The 22,693-nt window shown below is 40.8% G+C and overlaps 1 protein-coding gene across 2 annotated transcripts in view; it reads right to left on the reverse strand.

The window, feature by feature from the left end:
* Window positions 1-22,693, reverse strand: part of pde2a (phosphodiesterase 2A) — a 197,284-nt gene that overhangs the window by 173,927 nt on the left and 664 nt on the right. For both annotated transcript variants that reach the window (XM_088428419.1, XM_088428416.1), the window contains exon 2: window positions 19,932-20,033. In XM_088428419.1, the coding sequence (XP_088284545.1) occupies window positions 19,932-20,033 (102 nt within the window). The remainder of the gene's footprint in view (window positions 1-19,931; window positions 20,034-22,693) is intronic.

The raw sequence follows: 22,693 nt of genomic DNA on the forward strand, positions 1-22,693 counted from the left end.
GTCTTTACCAGTCCTTCGGTTGGAAATGCTACGTTCACACACAGGAGACAAATGAGGCAAAGCTGGCAGGGCTATCAAGGTTTTCCACCATATCTATACTTGCATTGCCACGTGTAATCAATTTTATTGGCCAGTAGTTATCATACTGTACATGAACTCGCACTTGGTGGTTTTAGAGCTTGATTCAGACAGAAAAAAAAAGAGGTCAACACTGTCAGTATTAAAGATTATTTAAATAGTACGAACCTGATCCACTAACTTTAATCAATACTTTTGATTTTGTGAGTTTTGACAGAACGTCATGTTGGAAGTTGAACTCCAGGTACCAAACATCTGCAGTAAATCTGTCCATGCACGAGCCAGGCGCTAAAGCAGAAGAGCACACAGTTGTCTGGCTTCACCATGAAAGTTAGCCCCATTTTGCATTTTTAAGGTGCATGCTCACTGATAAGTATACCAGTGCACCTCGCCTCCTCCTTCCTTTTATATAATTTTTCAGACAGCGAGTCTTTACAAAGACAAAGATTTTCATACAGTATTTTTTTTTATCTTAAGTCCCGAGCAATTAACTGAAACCAGTCTAGGAGTGCCCACATTTACAGGATAAATGGTAGAAAAAGAATGGATGGATATTTGAGCAGGACTAAATATTAATAAACCCCACTGCACTATGAGAGAAGTGCTACGACCCATACAAGTACAGCATGAAACCTCTCATTAAAAAATAAAATAAAATCAATGCAGTTGATCTGGCATCAATAAACAACCAGGCCAGAAACAAACAAAGAGATTTGTCTCACTTTTGTGCCTTTGAGCCCGTTTTCAGTGCATGTTATCTTAATCCCCTCTTTTCACTGCCTGGCCTCTTTTGTATCGCTACAGGGTGTCTTGCAGGCCATTATCCGCTGTTACTTTCTCTTTCTGCATATGCAAGCAAATTCTCACTGCCCACTCAAACGTAATGAACATCCGCTTATCCTCAACCATATTTATTTGTCTCAGGTGGTTTTATCATTCACATTTCTCATGACTAATTTTTAATGAGTCCATATTTGTATTACTTTGCTCTTTAGGCATTTTTAGCCTATTTTGGTGGTTGCCCCATTATTTAACTTAAAAATAATAATTAATTACCGCAATTCCCCAAATACACTTTTTCCCTCCCAAAAAATCAAGGCTAAAATTATGTGTGCGTCTTATGAACGGTAACTTAATTATAAGATTTTTTTTTTTTTTACACCATTCGAGGGTATTGATCAGTTACCCATATAAGCAGATTTTTGACTTTATGTGCATTTTTTCTATCAGCCGTATTCTTACTTAGAATAATTACCATAATGGGACGAGCGAGTGGGGGACATCAGCTGGCTGTTAGCATCAAGTGTATGGTGCAGCTAACACCAGCTCAGGTTGGCTGAGGTTGCTCCTGAATTATTTCAATAAAATAAGCAAGTAGGCTCAACCACTGTACAAGTCCATCTGTGTTCACACATAGAAATATTGCTAAAAGGAAGAGGATCATGTAAAAATATTGATGTCCCCAGCTGATTCAATTAACAATGCATCAGTTACAGAAGATGTAAAGGTATTCCATTTGACTCGTTCGGCCTTTTGGCATATACGTACACACATAAATTTGGTGAATTACGGATGCTGCTCAACTTCAGGTATTTATGGCAAAATAAACTTGAACTGCGTCGCGAGAAAAAGGAGAAAATAGCTTTGATCACATTCAACATTGCATTGGCGAGGCATTCACTGACTGCTCATCAATAATCTGAAACACACTAAACGTGCAACAAATGTACAACAATCTATACTATTAATGTGTATGTAGTGGAGATAATAATATTTGCTTTTCAAAACTAATCCATGCCCCTTCAGATCTAATGGTTGAGGCATAGACCTTTCCAAACTTTCTCGGAAGTTTGTTACGACCATTAAAATGTGGAAATGAATTTGTTCAAATATACATAACTGTGAAAATTATCTATCCTGGCCAAGAGCTCAGCAACTCTAAATGTCTACTTGAATTTGGAATCGCGTCTGCCTTGCTCCCTTCCAGGGACTGATCACTCAGGAAAGCCCTTTGGTTGTGTGAAACGTTAAAACTCTTACAGCTTAAATGAATTTCATCACAATGCAGGCCATGTTATGTGCATTCGTCTGAGTCGCTCAGTATGATTTCAAACTACATTGATATTACCCCATCCCCCTAACTCACTGGAGAACATCATGTTAACGACACCGCCTGAGAAGGGAAAAAAAAATCATTTCAAAAGGCCAAAACAGATTGCATTGCAAATCAGACCTTTGTTGAGTTCAGGGATAAAATGAATACAAATAACAAGTTACGCGCAAATTCATTAAGAGTTTAGCATGTTATAAACCGTTAACAATTCTACAAAGTACAGTAACTAAGTGAATTGTTTGGACAGTGTAAAGTCACGCACAGCGGTAAACTGATATGCAGAAAGACAATTAATCAAGAGCCCAGTCAGGACCATTAGTCGCTTTGGATCGGAGTCGCAACTACAGTATATAAACTGAAATGGTTTGTTTTGGAGACCTCAGGCAAAGTAACATGATGTGGTGACTACAATTAGTCCTTTTGAAATGGAAACTTTCTTGAAGCTGTGTTGTGGAAAACGTGCCTGCGTCCCAACAAAACCTGCAGTGTTTAAGTTTTAAGTCAGGACCGAGGCAGCTGACCATAGTTAGTCATGCATGCTGCTTGACACCGACAACGTTTCTGCAAGGAGACTTTGTCCTGTTTTTGTTCACCCCGGTTTTGACAGTCAAATGCACAATGTTGTACATAGTATCACATGTATTATGAGGAGAGTTCATTTGCAGGACTCAGGCTAGACCAATGGCCCCCAATATCGGCCAAGGGCCCTTGTCATCAGGGTTAAGGTTAGGGTTCTAACTTATCAAATTTAGTAGTTTAATTTTAATCAGTTTCAATGTTTTACTTCACTTTTCTTGGTTTCATTATTAGTTTTAAGGTTCCTTTAAATCCCTTTTAAAAACTTACTTTTTCTCACTTGATTTTAATACACCATGAAAGCTGAAATCCCTGAAGTGCTCTCTTATCTGTGTTTTAGCCTGTTTGTGTGTTTTATGTGTTTTTATTTGCACTTTTATTCCATTGTACAGCACTTTGATTGACTACCGTCCTTTTAAATGTGCTTTATAAATAAAATTTGACTTGATAGGATTCCCACTCCGCACGCTTTTGCTACAAAACCTTCCAAAAGTAATTTAACAAATTAATTAAATGAAGATAAGTCACAATCTATGCAAGATACAGAACTGTGCTGTGGACCAATGGTCGAGGACCACTGCACCAGACGATGTACTATATGTGCCACTGCTTTATTACAAAAACATTAGACTGGAAGCAATATTGTGACAATTGTGCCTGTGACTCAATAAAAAATTGACAACACTCTTATGTCACTTCATTGCGTAACAACCCACTATGACTATCAATCCATTTTCTATAGGGGTTGACCTGATTTGGGTTATTTATCGGGAGCTTCTCCCAGTTGCTGCGTAGCTATACACTCGAAAGGTTGCCACCCACTTACCAATTACGCAGTATATACTGTATGGACAGACAACACACTCAACCTCAATTTACAGTCTTTAACCTAACGTGTGCATTTTGGAAAGTGGCATAAATCTCAAGGAACAGAAAAGCCACATACTGTAAGTGCATGGAGAAAAGAAAAATGACCAAGATTCAAATTCCAAATTGATTAACAATTTTGCTTCAATCACTCTATCTCAGGTCAGGCTTTTGAGTAGAAAATGATGGTCATGTTTTGTCACTCAACTGGAGCACAAAATGGAGAATGTTCATTTCAAAGTTGCTCAACAGAGTGCCTGAACAAGCGCGATCCTATGCTGATGTTGGTCATCCGACAAAATCATCATCTTGACATCTTAGCACACATCTCCCACATTGCCAGCTACTGCAACTTGACGCGCCACACTGGCATCCTACTCGGGGTGAGCTCCTCTGCAGTGATCTGCACCATACATCTGCAAATTCTTACTCTGCACTAAGTGGTTCATGCTGTCATTTCCACCTCATGGCCAATTTTGAGATCTGTCTTTAAATGTCGTTATGATTGGACTCCTCTACTGCCCAGCTGTTTTTGTAAACTTGACCAACAAGCACAACGCCCAGAGCACACAGCGTTCAAACACCCTTTTTTCTTTCATTCCTCCAAAATCTATAATATTCTTCCCTTTTACTAATCGAGCCGCGTTGACTTGAGAACACACTTAATGCATTTTTGTGCGTAGTTTAATTCAGATGTTTTATTAATTGCATTAAGTGTTATGCATTTTTTCCAGCTATTTATTGAAATTCTCTTTTGTTTATTGCCCATTACTGTTGGCAGCGAGAGTTGCAGTAAATGTGCTATTGACTCCATATAAAAACTGACTTTGATCTTCTTCTTTTTTTAATTAAAAAAAATACAAATAGTCAATAAAACAAGATGAACAAGAGGGAGAGAAAGTCACAGGACTTATGAGACATGTTGATGTACTGCACACATATTAATTAGCCAAATTTAATCACTTCTAGTCTGGATTGAATACAAAATTCTGTAAACACAGAAAGCCATGTTTAATACTGTAGTTCGGAATGAAGTGTCGACTATATTATAATAGAAAGTTGAGGTGAAGCAATTATTGTACTGTAATGCCCTAACAACTGGGGTTAGGGAGTCTTATTGCACTTTGTGAAGTATATTAAGTGGGACAAACAGACCAAAGAAAAAGTGATGAAACTCATTTGTTTCTTTACATTACATTACCTCACATTATATTTCCATACTGTATAATATACAGCGCTATTTTCCCTAGGTATGACCCAGAATAAAGCGTTGTGGTTGGCTGGCAACCAGTCGAGAGTGTACCTACTCGCTGGTTCAAAGTCAATCAATGTCTAACGTTTTCATATTTAATTTTAAAACAGATGGAAGATTCACTCCAAAGTGTAAATGCCCTGAACTACTTTTATCACTCCAAAGTGTAAATGCCCTGAACTACTTTTATACCAGTGCTGTAATAAGCATCTGCTGATAATATTAATAGCAGTCTCAGGGGCTTAAAGACAATTCTTCTTCTCGTTTTGACAGAATTCAAAATCCTATTAACAAAACTGTATCGTGGAAATTCAACTTTTTGGAGCTTTGAACATTGTTGCAATGTTACTTTCTCACCCAAAACACCCCAAAGTGTCATTTTCCTTCATTGATGCATAGAATTGCTTGCTTATTTTGTGCTTTCAGCAATGGTCCCATAAAAATGGCTTGCAAGAGGCATGATCACAGTAACAGTCCCTCTAAGTGCCTCTATACAGCTCCAGTTCCGCCCGTGCAAGAGTAAATACATGCCCACCTTACTCAAAGACATTCACATATTTTACTTTTGTTTTCGTTACAGGGTTGGGAAGGAACAGAGACAGTCGACACTAAAGTTTCATTTATTACAATTCATTTGTTACAATGTTTTCCTGGAGAAAATGTCCAAGTGGGGAAAATGTTGTGAAAATTAACACTGGAATACATAATTCACCCGCGGACCTATTGTTCTGAGGAAGGGCATCTCGAGGAGACCAATTTGATAGAAGGAACGGGTATTATTGTGTGCGATCTCTTGACACGTCGTTTGCTTTGTTGACAACTCCAGATCATTTAAATTTTACGAAAACACCATCTTCATTCACTCTGCCTCTCATTCTTATTACTGATTGCAACTATGTTAGCATATATCGTTGTTAGCACATTAGCATATATTGTTGTAACTGTTTGGTCGAGGCTGGTCAGACATCATGAAGAGGGCGCGGCAGCCACACCGTGAAAGGCACGGCCTCAGTCGATGAGGCATTTGACTTCCTGGTTAAAAATGTCGCCACCTACCTCATATTTAAGAAATTGAATCAGCAATGTGCCAAATGTAATTTATATGTGTATGGAAAATGATTCTGTGGAATTTTTTTCAAAATAGTGATATTGGCCCTTTACGATGACAGCCATTCCTTCTTCAGAAACATTAGCATTTATCTACACATCGCACACAAACGCGCATACGAAGACAACCACATCCACAAAAGTTGCCTGCAGCAACAGTAGTGTTAGTCAAATCATTTTTCATTTTCTTTGAACAGTGTTTCTCTTCAAACTGTGACAACCTATTTCCGATTTATTAACTTGCAATTAATTACTGTTGTAATTGGCTTTGCAGAACAATGTAAGCATGTAAGAACAATAATTATATCTGCCACTGGTGCAGCTGCCATGCCAATTTACCAGCGCTTGCAGAACACTGTCAAGCTTCAGCCTCACCTGATGAGCGTGTCATTCAGTTGGCAGTCGGCATGTCAACTTGTCTTGCTATTACAACACACTCAGCCACCCTTGAAAAGTTGTTACTACCATGCTGAAGTCACAATATCTGACAGTTTTTTTTTTTTTCCAAGAAGAGACATGATGATAATTGATATGTTTTGAAGAGATAGCTAGTAAATTAAAGCACTCAAGTCAATACTTTCTCAACGACGTCATGATGTTGACTTTTAGTAACCAAAATGTTAACTTTAATCTTTTTTGTTATATTCAGTGTTCTGTCCTCCCAAGATGTTAAGGTGGTTTTCGTCAAGGTAGACAGACAGCGAACAGCAAAATGAGGGCAACTTCTTTAATAGTTGTGTCGTTCTCACTCATTTTAATTTTGTAAAACTGCAAAGAATAATATATACCAAACATACAGTAAGTATACATATGTGAAATTTACATTTTACCAAACCAACTGTGAAGATTAAATCCAATATACAACCACAAATAATATTCTCTTCTATATGAGATGCTAATGAGCTAACACAAAAATGCTAACGAGTCAACACATACAAAGGCAGCACCATTTAACATGCTGATATAAACTAACATTAGCCAGCTTGTTATCTATAATAACACGAATGACCAACCATGGGCATATTAAGGTAAATAATATTCCATGAAAGAAAACGACTCACAGACACTTGTGGGCCAGCTCTCGTAAGGATGAACAACAACGTGTGGCATTGACATAACTGATCCCAACTGGATCACCTCCCCCTCCCTTTCAGAAATGCACCGCCAACAGCGGCCAGCGGTGGCGCCAAAAAACATAAACCAAAGCACAAGTCTTAACTGTTTTAATAGTTCCAGAACACTCCTCGCCTGGTATAAGTCCTTTATACCACTATTTATTTTGTTCCGTTTGAGTCTTACTTGCCGGTTCCTTTGGGAAAAGAAGGATTAGCTGAGACACAGGACGTAAGTAGATCCGCGGAGTCCCTTGTTTTGCAACTCTGACCTCCACTTTCCTGACCTTCTTGTCCTCGCTGGGGATGGTCTTGACAACGAGACCGATCGGCCACTTATTGCGTTCGACTTGTTCGTTTTTAAGAAGGACAATGTCTCCGACTTGGATGTTGTAGTTGTCTTTGATCCATTTCTTTCTGATCTGCAGAGTTGCCAAATATTCTTGTTTCCACTTTTTCCAAAAGGTGTCAGCGAGAGATTGTACATGACGCCATTGTTTTTTGTAGAGATGTTTTGGGTCGAACTCTCCTTCTGGTGCAGGAGCAGAACACGCCTTTTGTGTGAGGAGCATCGCTGGTGTTAAGACAGTGGGACACTCTGGGTCAAGCTCTGGATTGATAAGGTTGAAATCCGTTGTTATAACTGGTGATAGTTGTTGGTTGTTTTCTCTCAGGAACGAGGGTCCACTGAACCAAAAGGTGTGTTGCAGAAGACATGCAGGTATCGGCCTTGTGGCGATGTCGGCTGGATTGTGCTCTGTGGATATGTGATGCCACTGTGAGGGTGAAGATGAATATCTGATCCTTGCAATTCTGTTTGATACATAGACGTAGAACCTCCGTGATGTGTTGTGAAGGTATCCTAAAACTACCTTGCTGTCAGTGAAGTACTTAACAGTCTGAAAGTCTAGATCCATCTCTTGGCAAATAAGCTCTGCCATCTCCACAGCAAGTACTGCAGCACACAGCTCTAAACGTGGGATAGTGTGTGCAGGTTTAGGTGCTAGCTTGGCTTTTCCCATGACAAATCCAGTGAAACACTGTCCCTCTTTATCTACAACCCTTATATAAGCTACAGATGCAATTGCTGTTGATGAGGCATCTGCAAAGACATGCAGTTCCCGCTGATGGGTCGAAGACAAAGATAATGGAACATAACATCTGGGAATGTGTAAAAGCTCTACTTCCACAAGAGACTCTTTCCACGCTTTCCATTTTTTCTCTTTCGCAGGTGGGAGCGGATCATCCCAGTCCCCTGGTTCTGAGGCAAGTTCCCTGATAAGAGCTTTCCCTTGCACAGTGATGGGGGCGATGAATCCTAAGGGGTCGAATATGCTATTTACAGTGGACAATATGCCTCGTTTAGTGAAGGGCTTTTCTTCTCTAGAAACTCGGAAGCAGAAGGCATCTGATTCCAAACTCCAGCTCAAACCTAGGCTTCGTTGGAGAGGAAGACGGTCTGTTCCAAGATCCAAATCTTTGAGGTCTTTTGCTAAATCTTCCGCTGGAAACGCCTCCATCACTTTGTTACTGTTTGAGGTGACTTTGTGTAGTCGTAGATTTGACTCCGCTAACATATTCTGTGTCTTTTTAAGCAGGTTCACCGCTTCAGTTTCTGTGGGAAGCGAGGTCAGTCCGTCGTCAACGTAGAAGTTTCTGGTGACAAACGTCCATGCTTCATTGCCGTGTTCTGTTTCTCCAGCTAGAGCAGCTCTCCTCAAACCATATATCGCAACGGCTGGCGATGGGCTGTTTCCGAATACGTGCACTGTCATGCGGTACTCTGTCACCTCTTTGGCTAGGTCGTTGTCTTTGTACCATAAGAAGCGCAAGTAGTCGCGGTGGTCTTTCCTTACACTGAAACAGTAGAACATCTGCTCTATGTCTGCTGTTATGGCCACAGGCTCCCTTCTGAAGCGCATCAGGACTCCAACAAGAGTGTTATTTAAGTCTGGGCCGCTCAAGAGGACATCATTTAGCGACAGTCCTTCGTGTTTTGCACTTGAGTCAAACACTACTCTAATTTGACTAGGCTTTTGTGGGTGGTATACTCCGAACAAAGGCAGGTACCAGCACTCCTCACCAGGCTCTTTAACAGGAGCCAGCTCTGCTTGCTGATTGTCGAGCATGCGTTGCATGAATTCGACGAAGTGATCTCTCATGTCTGCTTTCTTGTCTAGGCTTTTACGAAGGGTGAAGAGCCGCTTGAGAGCCTGGACTCGATTATTCGGCAGTCGCTGTCTGGGAGTCGCAAAAGGCAGGGGCGACACCCATGTGTTAGACTCATCTTGATACATGTCCCTTTCCATAATGATCATAAACTGCTTATCATTGACTGAGGGTGCAGGCCTCTCATCATCTACCTTCCTTATGAACACTGTGTTTCCAAGGCTGTCTGTTTGGTTTCGATGGTGAATACCTTTCAGTTGGTTAGGCAACTTCTCTTTTACATGAATACTGCTTGTGCATGGACTGAGATACGATGGTCTTCCGTTAAGCAGTGTGTTGGTTTTGAAGGTCTCCACCGAGGTTGGCTTGTGTGTCCCTCCGAGACAGACATCTCCTATCACCACCCAGCCAAGGTCGAGACGCTGGGCAAATGGCGCATCCTGCGGCCCATTGCGTTGTTCTCTCACCTTGTGTAGCCTTAACACATCTCTTCCCAAAAGCAGTAAAATGTGTGCCCTTTCATCAATAGCTGGGATTTTGTGTGCTATTGGCTCCAAGTGCGAATGATGATGTGCAACATCTGGCGATGGTATCTCAGAACGGTCTTCTGGAATCATATCACACTCAAGCAATGGAGGAAGAGGCACTCTTGTGTGGCCATCAATGGATTCAATTATAAAGTGCTTTGCTCTTCTTCCTTCCATTTCCACAAGACCTGAGCAGGTTTTGAGTGTGTATGGCTCCTTATGTCCTATGACACCAAAAAGATTGAAAAACTCAGACTTCGCAAGAGAGCGGTTGCTCTGATCATCCAAGACAGCGTAGAGCTTGACTGACTTGTCCCTCTGCCCTTCTGGATACACCTTGGCTAAGCAGATTTTTGCGCAAGACCTAGAACTACGCCAGCCTCCACACACTTCCGTGCACAGTGTTGTTGCTGAGGTTGAGACTGTCTTCTCTTCTGGCTCCTCGCCGTGATCTTCCAACTCTGGCTGTGGTCTCGTGAGATTTGTATCGTTTGGTGGAGGACCTGGGTGTAATGCTGAAATGTGTTTTTTACTTTCACATTCCATACAGATAGTTTCAACTGTGCAGTCCTTTGCTCTGTGTTTGGTGGATGCACAGCATCGAAAGCATATCCTGTTCTCTTTCAGGTAAGTTTTCCTTTCTTCTAGAGTCATGTTGCGGAAACCGCGGCACTTCCGGAGCGGGTGCGGTTTCTTATGGAGAGGGCACTGTTTGTCTGGATTGTCAATTGTGTCGATTCCTGGAGCGTCAGACTCTGACTTGTTTATGATGTCTGTTTTCCTCACTGAGATACGCGTTCTATTGAGGTTGTTTGTAGGTTTCTCCATTTTCCCTGCACTTGCGGGGTGGAAGAAGAAGCTGGGGTCATTCCTGATCCTAGCTTGCTCTTGGATGAATCTGGAAAAGACGTTAAAGGGAGGGAATGTGACACTGTAGTCTATTTTATAATTGGATGCTTTGGTTATCCACTTTTCTTGGAGCGCATATGGCAGTTTCTCCACAATTGGATTGACACCACGTGCTGTGTCAAGGTAAGCAAGTCCAGGTGAGAAACCTTCTGCTTTGGCGAGCTCCAACTCCAGTAAGAGGTCTCCTAATTCTCTCAGTTTGGCTCCATCTCTGGCAGATACCCTTGGGAATTCTTCGATTTTTTTGAAGAGACTATATTCAATCATCTCAGGAGCTCCATACATTTCTTCTAGACGCTGCCAGACCATTTGAAGGCCTGCACTAACATTATGAGCCTGTGCAGAGCTGACTCTCTTTGCTTGCGCTGCTGACTGTGGCCCAAGCCATTTGCAGAGAAGATCAAGTTCTTCTCGTGGTGTCAGTGATAAGCCCTTGATTACGTTCAAGAATGAAGCTTTCCAACCACGGTAACTTTCTGGCTCGTCATCAAACTTCTGTAATGTGGCTGACACTAATTCTCGTTTCATGAGATATCGTGCCACATCTTCGATTGGCGATGAGTCTTGGGTGATGTGATGAGGAGGTGATAGGCGAGATGGCTCGCAGCAGCGTGTAGGCTCTGTATTCTGCTGATTAATGGGAGGATGTAGCTGCAACAAATGTGGATGTGCTGGTTGATCCTCATCTCTCTTAAGCATACAAGGTGGAGACAGTTGTGTGACCGGGTTCACACGATGACCTTCACATGCCTCTGTCTTGAAAAGTGCATCCGGGGGAGCCAGAGAGGTGATTGGACATGAAATTGATATTTTTGGTGACACCTTAGGTGGAGCTAAAGGTGTGACTGGATAATAATCATGTTGTATGGTAGTCTGGTAATTCTGGTCATATGGTTGATTGTTCACATACTCTTGAACCCTTTGTACTTTATGCTCAGACGATATTGAGAAGTGTTCATCTCTGTTGAACTTTTCATCTAGCTGCTGAGCTGCAACTTCAAGACTTGTAGCTTCAGCGGTTGCGGCAGCAGCCATTTTCTTCATTCGCAGGACATGTAGCTTAGCTTGGACATCAGCTTGTTGTTTCATAGCTTCTGCTTCCTCTTCAGCATAGGCCAAATGCGCATGTGCAGCTGCCGCTTTGGCTCGCGCTTTGGCAGCTGCGACGCTTGCTAATGACCTACATGAATGCTTTGAGGAGCTAGAGCAACAGGATCTTGTTGCTAAAGATGATTTTGCATCCATTTGGGGTTGTTGCTTTTCCTGGGAATGGTATTTATTGAACTGTTCCTTGTTGTCATCCATGACACACAGTAGCTGTCTCTTTATGGTTGCTTCTGCCGAATAGAGTGTCTTTTTACTGTTCTGTCCTCCCAAGATGTTAAGGTGGTTTTCGTCAAGGTAGACAGACAGCGAACAGCAAAATGAGGGCAACTTCTTTAATAGTTGTGTCGTTCTCACTCATTTTAATTTTGTAAAACTGCAAAGAATAATATATACCAAACATACAGTAAGTATACATATGTGAAATTTACATTTTACCAAACCAACTGTGAAGATTAAATCCAATATACAACCACAAATAATATTCTCTTCTATATGAGATGCTAATGAGCTAACACAAAAATGCTAACGAGTCAACACATACAAAGGCAGCACCATTTAACATGCTGATATAAACTAACATTAGCCAGCTTGTTATCTATAATAACACGAATGACCAACCATGGGCATATTAAGGTAAATAATATTCCATGAAAGAAAACGACTCACAGACACTTGTGGGCCAGCTCTCGTAAGGATGAACAACAACGTGTGGCATTGACATAACTGATCCCAACTGGATCACCTCCCCCTCCCTTTCAGAAATGCACCGCCAACAGCGGCCAGCGGTGGCGCCAAAAAACATAAACCAAAGCACAAGTCTTAACTGTTTTAATAGTTCCAGAACATTCAGTCTGTCCCACACAATTTAATTTTGTTAGTTAAATATGTAAATATTATCTTAAGATTAGACCAATTTAAAGATAAATTAAAGTCAACCTTGTATTTTCTTGAGTGCACGCATATAAAATAACATTGATCCCGACAAGTCAAAATGACTGGTTTGTGTTTTGTGAGGAGCTTTCAAGTAGGATGAGTTTTTGAATACATGAAGTTACTGTTCTGAATTCCATCATTGGCACCCAAGACCCATGGAGTCCAGTAAAACGCTGGACAAACTGAAATACAAAGGAATATTGTGAGCAACTTTGCACAACATTTCCTACCACTACATCCTCCTCTAGTTCAGAGAAGATGAAGTGTGTCCCGTTTGACTTAAGTTATGACATGACCCCGTCAATCAATCACCGACTCATGCATTGTAGCCAAACTACAACTCACACTCAATTTTACAATAACGTGCCCTGCAGTTGGCTGACGAGCATTCCAGGATATATCCGGGCCCTTGCTGATATATATTTGGTATACCACTCACTTGCGATCCAAATGAGGAAAAGCACTGTACAAGATTTGCAATAATGGATTTTTTTTTTTCATCTTCAATGAACCCAACAAACATATAGGAAACTTCAGCAGCGGGAAAGAAATGTCAAGTGAAATTTGAACAGCAAGCCTTATTACTCATGTTGCAGTGAGTTTGTCGTTCCTCGTTCTCTTTGGCCCATCTGTTCTTCGCCACTGAGCCCATGTGGGCTTAGTAAAAGTTTTGCCCTTTGGGTCTTTGGCCGCCAACGTGACAGGCATTGACCACCCCCCAGACAGAGAGAACTGCAGCTGCTTCTCTGATGGATGTTTTCAAACAAGTCTTGCTCCAATTTGGTGTCCTAAAGTTTGCAGATAGATGACAGATTAAAATCTTTCTGCTATAATTAGGCCTGTCAGGCAGTTTTCCAAACTAGGATCCAACTATCCATTCACAGTCCAGTTTCTGTTTCACCTCCGTGCCCAGAACACTCAGTTTGACAGCAGTCTGATGAAATGAAAGATTCTCTTTCCAGCTTGGCTCGGTGTGCTGTCACTGGCACAGTGAACAAGAGCCCTGTTAGTTATTTCAACATTATTTGTTTGCGTTAAAACACTGGCCAACAATAACATGGCTTCTCACTGAACTTATTAAGGGTCAGCCTTCAAGCTTCAATGGGCGAACCAAAAGCACATGAGAGAAAATACCCGACACAACATTAAAAACAAAAGAGTTGGTCATTTGGGGATGCTTAGACACACTTCTTATCGCAAGTCCCTAAGTTTGCGCAATAAAAGATATATCAGGAGGCTCATTGCCTTCTTCTGCATTTTATGAAGACGCATGAGCGAACGTGGGGAGATAGTTGTTTCTTGTACATGGTAGTTCAGAAAAGACTGTAGAAATAGGTCTATAAACTATAGCCTCTCTTCAGATGATTGCAGTCAATTAAGCCATGAGAACATTTCATAGGGACTCATTCCGTTTTTAATGCGTCTGTGTTCGTGAATAAAGGATGGATTTGCCTTAAGTGGAAAGTAACATCTATAGATAACGCAACACAGACACAGATGGAGACATTTGTTGGAAATGACAAAAACGTTACTTCAGCTTAACTGCTGCTTGGTACATCTCCAAGCTAGCACTGAACGTGTACGTGCAGTGTGTGAGTGCGAGCGAGAGCGAGCGCGAGTGAGAATGTCGAACAAGAAATGATTTTGAGAGGAGATGACAGTGGTGATTTTGCAGATGAGGGAAATGAGGAGAGAAAAGAGGATTAGGCGGAAAATGTCAAAAGTTCTGGGAATATTAAAAAAAGGACTAGTAAAGGGAATATATTGTGGAATCACAGCATAGCTGTGCATGTGACCAAGGATACAATCTATGCTATTTTCAGACCTTGTAAATTGTACTTTTGATACGAGAGTAGTCCCCTTCCCCGACTACACGGTGTAGAGTTCAGCCCATTTCCAAACATCTTATATAACATGGGACTACACAGGCATGCACGACCCGCGCACACATACACACACAAATACAAAGGCCTTTGGGTAGATCATCTGCATAGAGTCTATTTTTTCACCCAGTTTCCAGAGTGAAACCTATGGTGCTTTGTTAGCAGCAGGATAGGTTGGCTGCAAAGAGTGTACACAGTACTGCACAGCGTTCAGGTTTTCAAAAATCTGCTCAATCACTGAACATTATGAAAATAGACAATGGAAACGAAAGCCACCTTCTTTTCTGTCTTATAATTCACTTCATATAGATCAGCAGCAGCAATTTGTGCTAGCATGTATCCACCAAGTGGTCCTGTTCAGTACACCTCCGGTTAAAAGAATAGTGTGATGATTTTGGAGTATCGAACCTCATCAGCAGGGGAGTTTCAAACTTTTTTGCACGGATGGCTAGATTGGCTACATTTAGCCTGACATTCTTAGAACACTTAATCCAAACATATTTTCGCAAATCAGTCTGCCTTTCATCTATGCAATGAAATATTATAAATAGCTGACGACTTACCTGCATTAAAGTACGTTAAGTGTAAACATGTGCCACTGTAATCAAGTCCTTCTCAGATTAAATACTGCCCCAAACAGAACAGAAACTCAGCAAATCATTCATATTCAAAATGCAATAATCAAGGAAGGACACAAAGATGGATTAAATCATCTTAAATTGAAATCCTGCGGTTCAGTACACACCCGCTTTAATATATCACCATCGTGGTGTTACAAGACTGCCCTCTTGATGAATCTAAAATTGCATTTGGTATGGTTTCATATGCCAGTCGACAGGGCGGTGGGCCAGACCTTATTTAGTTTTATGACAAAGAATGCGGGAAAGCTAAATTTGAGCTCGGGCCGCATTTGGCCCCCGGGCCAGAGTTTAGACACGTCTGCGCTTTCCCGAAGTATCCCAAGGTACAAGAGATGACGTGCCTGTCCATTTCAACTGTTAGCCTGCACTTTAAGCGAACGGACACTCTTGATATCTTAAATGGAGATGGCAAGTTTGTACTGACCCATGCAGGGAGAAGTCTGATCGGGCTTGACAGGGTCAACGTTGTGTTAGCAGGTACGCGGTGCCAGCTCGTCTGGACCTCTTGAGGAGGAGACTGTTTGAGCAGTTGCTGAAATGCCAACGGCTGGACCCGATGTTTGGGATGTGTCTACAGTAAATTCTTCAAATTATGTCAAACCACTAAATTTGCTGCGGTACAGGGCCGAAACAACAAGTGCTTGAGTACGGATAAAACGAGCGATGTGCTGCCTGTGTGTTTATAGATGTGGTGCACAATTCAACTCATAAATTGGATACTGCATAGCTAAAACAAAAAACAACAGCAAAAAAAGAAAAGTTGCTCACGAAGAACATTAAACGGGGATGTTTGCTGTTTGATTTTAGTTGTGTCGCTGGTTAGCAGAATTAAGAAGCAACCTAGGAGGAAATCCTTCAGAATCGAACCAGACTTAGAAATGTTGCTACTCAAGGAAGCCATTTAGCTTCTATACAGTAATTTTCTGTTTTGACATCAACTGATAATCACCATTTCCATTCATTTCATGTCATTTTAAGCAAAAATATCTGGATATATCGTATATCATCGGGGTCTAAAGTTTGACATATATACTGTCACGTTCTGCCCATCTGACACATCTAGTCTGAATTCATTATCATCATTATTTATTTAGATGTTCCAGTGATATCTGAGGAAGGGTCAGAAAATAAATGTGTTCTTAATAATGCAAATAATGACTCGTGGAACTAACCAGCATTTTCAGTAGTTCATGGCCTACATAGATTCAAACTGTGCATATGTGTTAGTGTGCGTATGAGTATGTGTGTGTCGTGCATTCGTAAACAAATAATATGACACTTGGAGGTGCTAAGTGACCAAATTAAAATGGACATCTTTTAATCTTGAGGCGTTTTGTTAATCTGTCAACTGACCGTGTTCAGAGGAAGTGCAATGCTATTTTTAACCAGTCACGCATAATCACATCTTTGTTAACGTCACTATAGTTTCACTTCGGCAGCTGTCAACATCTGCATTCTATAACGCTTGCATGTGTGTGTTGCACATCATGTCAATCAGTTTTAATAAAAATGTACTGTACAGTCGTTAAGGGCAAATTCCAATGTTTCCCCCTCATAAATCCCTTTCTACAAACACAAGTACACGCACACAAACGCATGCACACACAGTGACGAGCCCATGACACTTTGAGTGACTAATCTACAATTAGCACTTGTCTCCCAGGCCATGCATTCGTCCTCTGCCTCAATCCATCCCTTCTCCACTCCTCTGTCCTCCTTTCTTCGATCGATTTGCACTCAAAGAAGTAAAGCTTGTTAGGGTGTCTTAATATCAGCCGTACCCATTTTCTCCGAACATCTCATTCATTAAATATGTTGTGTTTTTTTAAATAATATTCCAGGAAGCCAGTCTGACCGACATCCACTGATATATTCAAACAAAAACTGTTGGCTGCCCCAAACGGTCTAACTAATCAGCTATTAGTCCTCATAAGGTGGTTCACCTGTGAGAGACTTTGAAAGAACATGATGACACCCATTTTCCATTGAGGAATTACGGAGAAAAAAATATTCATCTATAGTTAGCTTATCATTATTAGATTTTTTTTAAGATGGTTTTATCTCAGGATCCACTTCACATACTAGGTTTCAAAATATACATTTTATGGGTAGGGTAAAAACAAGTGATACATTGTAATGTACAGTGCTGAGATTCCTTACTTTTTTTTTTTGTTGTTTGTTTGTTTTGTGGAAACTTGACTGAGGTGAACTTTTCCTGACTCTCAAGACACCAAGAATATCGCTGAGCTTTCATCAATGTTCCATCACGCGTGCACATTGGCTCCCCAGGCAGGGTTCTTTTATCTGACCTAAACACACCGGTGTGCTTTTTACTACACCGCCTTTACTGCAATTGTTCAGTTTTAGGATTGATTCTCTTTTGACCTGGTCTTACCTCTTTTTTTTTTTATTTTATTGATTTGACCATTTCTTCCCCTTTATTTGCTTTTTATTACGTTTCTTCTTTTTTTATGATTTGCTGAAATCATACTGCTCTCCACTTCTGCTTGTGGCTCCCAGAAGGTTACCCCTTTCATACGACATTCTCTTCTCCGTTTCAATAACTTGCACTCTTCCACCCTTGTGCCCTTGTCCTTCCCCCCGGAGAACATTTGCACTGACTGCTTTGGGGGAGATAACGCTTGTGTCAGACAGAAAATATTCTGCAGTTCCACATTAACTGATACACGCAAGAAATAGGCAGAAAAAGAGTTATTTTTTTTCCTAAATGAAAACGAAAAGGAGGGGAGGCAGATGGAAAGTTATACAAAGGTGTTTTGTAATGTTATTTGAGAATTCTACAAATATGCATACTGACACTTTTGAGTAATTAAGACACTTAAATTAATCTAACAAGACAATCTTAGAAAAGCACAGGGAGAGCATGCAAACTGCATAGGAATACTGGGGTTCAAATCCTAAATCTCAGAGTTGTTAGGCAGACTAGATCACTGCGCTTTTTCATCTGTACTTAAGTCGTAATGACATGTTAAATTAAGATTTCTTCTCATTTAAGAGAAGAGAAAATCAGACTAGTAGTCGATATTTTTAGCTCTTGTTCCAATCAGGCTGTCGCCTTTCTTGGACAGGGCAGCGAATGAGAACCATCGGATAGATTGAGACACGGGTTGCCATAGAAACCATGATAAGGACCTTTTCCCTTCTTTGTTTGTCAAGGGCCAGTAATTGCCGATCAACTTGAAGGGTCGGGCCAAAGGGAGGTAATCAGGCGGAGCACAGTCTGGTGGCTTTAGCACAACGAGGCCTGCGCTACAGGACTCAGGAAGTGTGTGTGTGTGTATGCATATACTGTACTGTATAGTTGTGTCTGTGTCTGAGCAAGCTGTGGGATGTTTTCCTGCCTGTCAGCTGGAGGTAACTGACAACATAGTGTCAATGAGCTAACTGTTTGATGCACCGCATGACTTTGCCTGCTTTGGCTGCTTTGGCTGAGGTAGTAAATTAGTGGTATCCAATCTATAGCCCGGGGGGCATTTGCAGCCAGTCATCTCCATTATTGCTGTCCGCAATATATGCTAAAAATATAGTGTACCTCATCTCCCAAGTAACTTTCTTAAAAATAAATATGATGCATTTCCACAAAAGCAGGCTTATGTCACAGAGATTAGTTTTTAGTTGACAAAAATACAAATTTTCGACAAGAGTTTGGGATTTCGAACAAAAAAACAAAAACACCTTTAGGGCTCAGTTTACATTTACCGGAACGTTTCAAATCTTAATCAAAGTGTATGAAAATAAGGGCTTAGTCCGTGATGTGCACCACTGAAAGATAATGTGGAAAAACTTTAAAGGCATTTCTCAGCACTAGTGAATTCGATTTGTAATATTCAAATAACTAACCATAAATTTTTCTGCAACTTTAATGTCTTTCATTCTAAAGGGCATTAAGTGTACAGTTAATGTTCATTCTCATAGACCTAAGCCTGAGTTGGTGAAAATGCATCACAAATGCATCATATAAACAATGTGGAATTGCTTGCTTCATTGATTTTCACTATGAGTTAGAGAAAAAAAAATCATTTACATGGCCCTTACATCTTTGTATTTTTCTGTATTTGGCCCTCAAAGGAAAAGGCTTGGACACCTGCTGCAGACTGTGAAAAAATACATTAATATAACTCAATATAATCTCAAAATAAATAATGATCATACTCTCATAGTTACACATGAAAAGTGTTGCTGTTGGATAAAATTTTTTTTAAAAAAATCTATAAATCCTTTGTTTGACAATTTTGACTTTGTAACAGTGTTCCCTTGCATGTTCTAGTGAAGGAATACAACCAACAGCCAATGGAAACATGCTTTTGCATCACTTTCCTCTACAGGTCTGGACTGGCCATCTGGCATTCAAGAAAAATGCCCGATGGGTTGCTGTTTTTTTAGGGTGGACTCGGTGCGATTTATTATTTTCCTCCATTTTACCCTAAGAGACAGGCAAACTAAGAGGGATGAGCCCATTACCCAATTTACAACACAGACATCAAACTGAGCCAATCTGCATCATTGGGAGAGCCACATCATAGGGGTGGTCATGTCTGGTCAGGTTTTGACGCGCAGATGCCAGATAAGTCGAAATACCAAGGCTTTTTTTTTTTTTTTTTTGGTCCCCGTCCAACCCTGCTCCTATAATACGTACATCTGCCTCACCGTTCTGAAGTTCAGGGTCCAAATCTTGGCCTTCCTGTGTTGAAACTTCTCGTACTTATTTCGGTTTTGCATGGGTTTCTCCAGTTTCTTCCTACAATCCAAAAAAGTACAAGCTATAATATGCACATTTCTGGGTGAACAGATTCTCCCATCCACTTTGTAATTTAAGCAACTTTGTGAATACAGTAAATCATAGGCACCAAACTTCCATAGAGCTATAAATGTATGCAGGGATGCAAAAAAAAAAAAAAACCTATAGAAAAATATATTTTTTAAACTATATAAACTGTATTAATGAGCTGATCAAACAAGCGCTGTGAGTTGGATAGTCTTTGAAATAGAATAGCCACACGAGTGGACTTATGTTCTGTTTCTAAAAAAGTGGCTGCAGTTGGCATTAAAACAAAAGCCTTTATTGGATTTACAGTATTTTAAAAGCGCAGAGCACTGCTATTACATTTACTGTAATGGTGAAATGGTGAGTTAAATCTTTGTTTTTGTTTGCTTTATCCAGGTCTTCAAAATTTATCAAAAATAAAATGACTCTGCCTAAGAAGGTTGGGCGCTGCGGATTTACACAACGGCAGGTAGCTACACCCCCGTTATATTGATGGACCTCCAAATGTGCATTCTTAATCACAGTATTGTGATTAATTTACTTTTATTGGATTCCACTGACTTTTTCCACACTCTTGGCTCTCCTTGTGTGGGTGGTGGGTGGAAGTCACTTTCTTGCTCTATCTCTAGCTACAATCCCGGTCTCCATGGTAACAAAATCAATATTCGCCAGCATTCCTGGCTCTGGGTTTGTGGTGCCCAGCCACACATTTGCATGAGAATTGAATCTCATTACAACCACACAACATATTAGGTGGATAAAGTGGACTATATGTTGTGTGTCTTTTTGACAGAGCATATCAAAGAATGGATTTAAGACCCAGGCATACATTAGATAAGGGGTCTTCAGTCATGATCCTCAAGGACTGGCATCAGAGATCTTTGCAAAAAAGTTTGAAACTAATGATGAGGTTGGATACTCCAAAATCATCACACTATTCTTCGAACTGGAGGTGTACTGAACAGTACCACTTGGTGGATACATGCTAGCACAAATTGCTGCTGCTGATCTATATGAAGTGCATTATAAGACAGAAAAGAAGGTGGCCATGAAGAACGCAACATCCTGCTTCCGTGGCCTCCGCCGCAAGATGAGATTCTAATAGGTGAGTACATCTATCCAATTATCCTCACTAAGGTAGCAAGCAAGCGGGTGCCTGATTTTGGAAACCGGTTGCCAGCCAACCGCAGGTCAGGCAGGGACAAACAACCAATCACACACCCAATCACACCTAAGGACAATTTAGAGTGCCCAATACACCTGCCATGCATGTTTTTGGAGGTAGAAGGATGCTGGAGTGCCGAGAGAGAACCCAAGCAACAAGGGAGAACATGCAAATGCCACACATGAAGGCCAGAGCGAGGTGGATTTGAACTTAGGACTCTGAACTGTGAGGTGGACGTGCTAACTACTCTTCCATCGAGCTGCTCCTGAGTGAGTACATGTATTTATTAATTAGTAGAGTTAGTGTCCGTAGATCGCTTTTAAATCTATATGGCAAATCCCTTAATTGTATTTTGGTGCCACGGAGCTTTTTGCATACACAGTGGTTGCTTTTTAAATGATTTACATAAAAAAAAAATACTTAATAGATTAGCAAAGCATTCTTGTTCAAGTAGCCAATGGGTATACAGCAAAGGGGCAAATGCTCACTCTGATTGGCTCTTTGCAAGGAAAGGATACTCTGATTGGCTTTTTGCAAGGAAATGCTACAAAGACATTTTTAAACTCCCAGATCATCGACATTATTTAGTAAATTCAAGCTCTGCAATACTTTTTTTTTTCTTGCAGCGTACGTGACGTGACATTTAGACTCTTAATAGAAACGTCACCTGTAACGGATGATCAAGTGGTTATAATTTATGAAATGGTTTGTTGCAATTTAGGATTTCAAGAGCCTCAGTTGATTTTTGTTTTGTTGCTTCACTTTCATTATATTTTATTTTAAGCGCAGTGCAACAGTATACTGAAAAAATTAGTTGGTTTGAGTGTGTATTTACAAAAGTTAGTTGGGGCTTTAACGCAAGTGAGCAACGGGGACGTTGACGACGGAAGTTGGCGACGGACTGGCTGTTATCTGACGGGACAATTACAATTTTCAGCCTGGGAAAAAAATGGCGGACCAACGATGACAGAAGGGGGCAGGGCACTGATGACTGACGACTGCCGTGTCGGACCAGCAAATAAATAAATGTAAGTTGCCCACATCTGCTATTTTGTTTCACTGCTGCAACACACCTGTTTCAAATAAACAGACCATCAGCAAGATCTGCAGAAGGTAGATCATGATCCTGGTCAAATCAGGTGTCTTGCAGAAAGAAGACAGGATGCTGGCCCTCAAGGACCAGGAGTGAAGATTCTTCATGAGATAATCTTCCTGCAATACTCTATCAGTAAGTCAAACTGTGATATTTTGCAGCAGGCAGCAATCCCTGAGAGATGAAGAAGCCCCATGCTGGGTTTCCTGCTGTGCTCAATATAACTTCAGTATCTCTCACTTACTTTCCACGTTGCAAGCTTTTACACAATCAAACAGAGCAGGGAAACTGTTTAAAATGAGTTTCATCAGGGATGTAAAAATGCTTCACTTGTAAAACACGAACTTAATGTCAAATTCACTGTGGATCTAAGGA

Source organism: Hippichthys cyanospilos, chromosome 11, assembly GCF_059441005.1.
Source record: "Hippichthys cyanospilos isolate Australia breed blue-spotted pipefish chromosome 11, RoL_Hcya_1.0, whole genome shotgun sequence".
Lineage (NCBI taxonomy): Eukaryota > Metazoa > Chordata > Actinopteri > Syngnathiformes > Syngnathidae > Hippichthys > Hippichthys cyanospilos.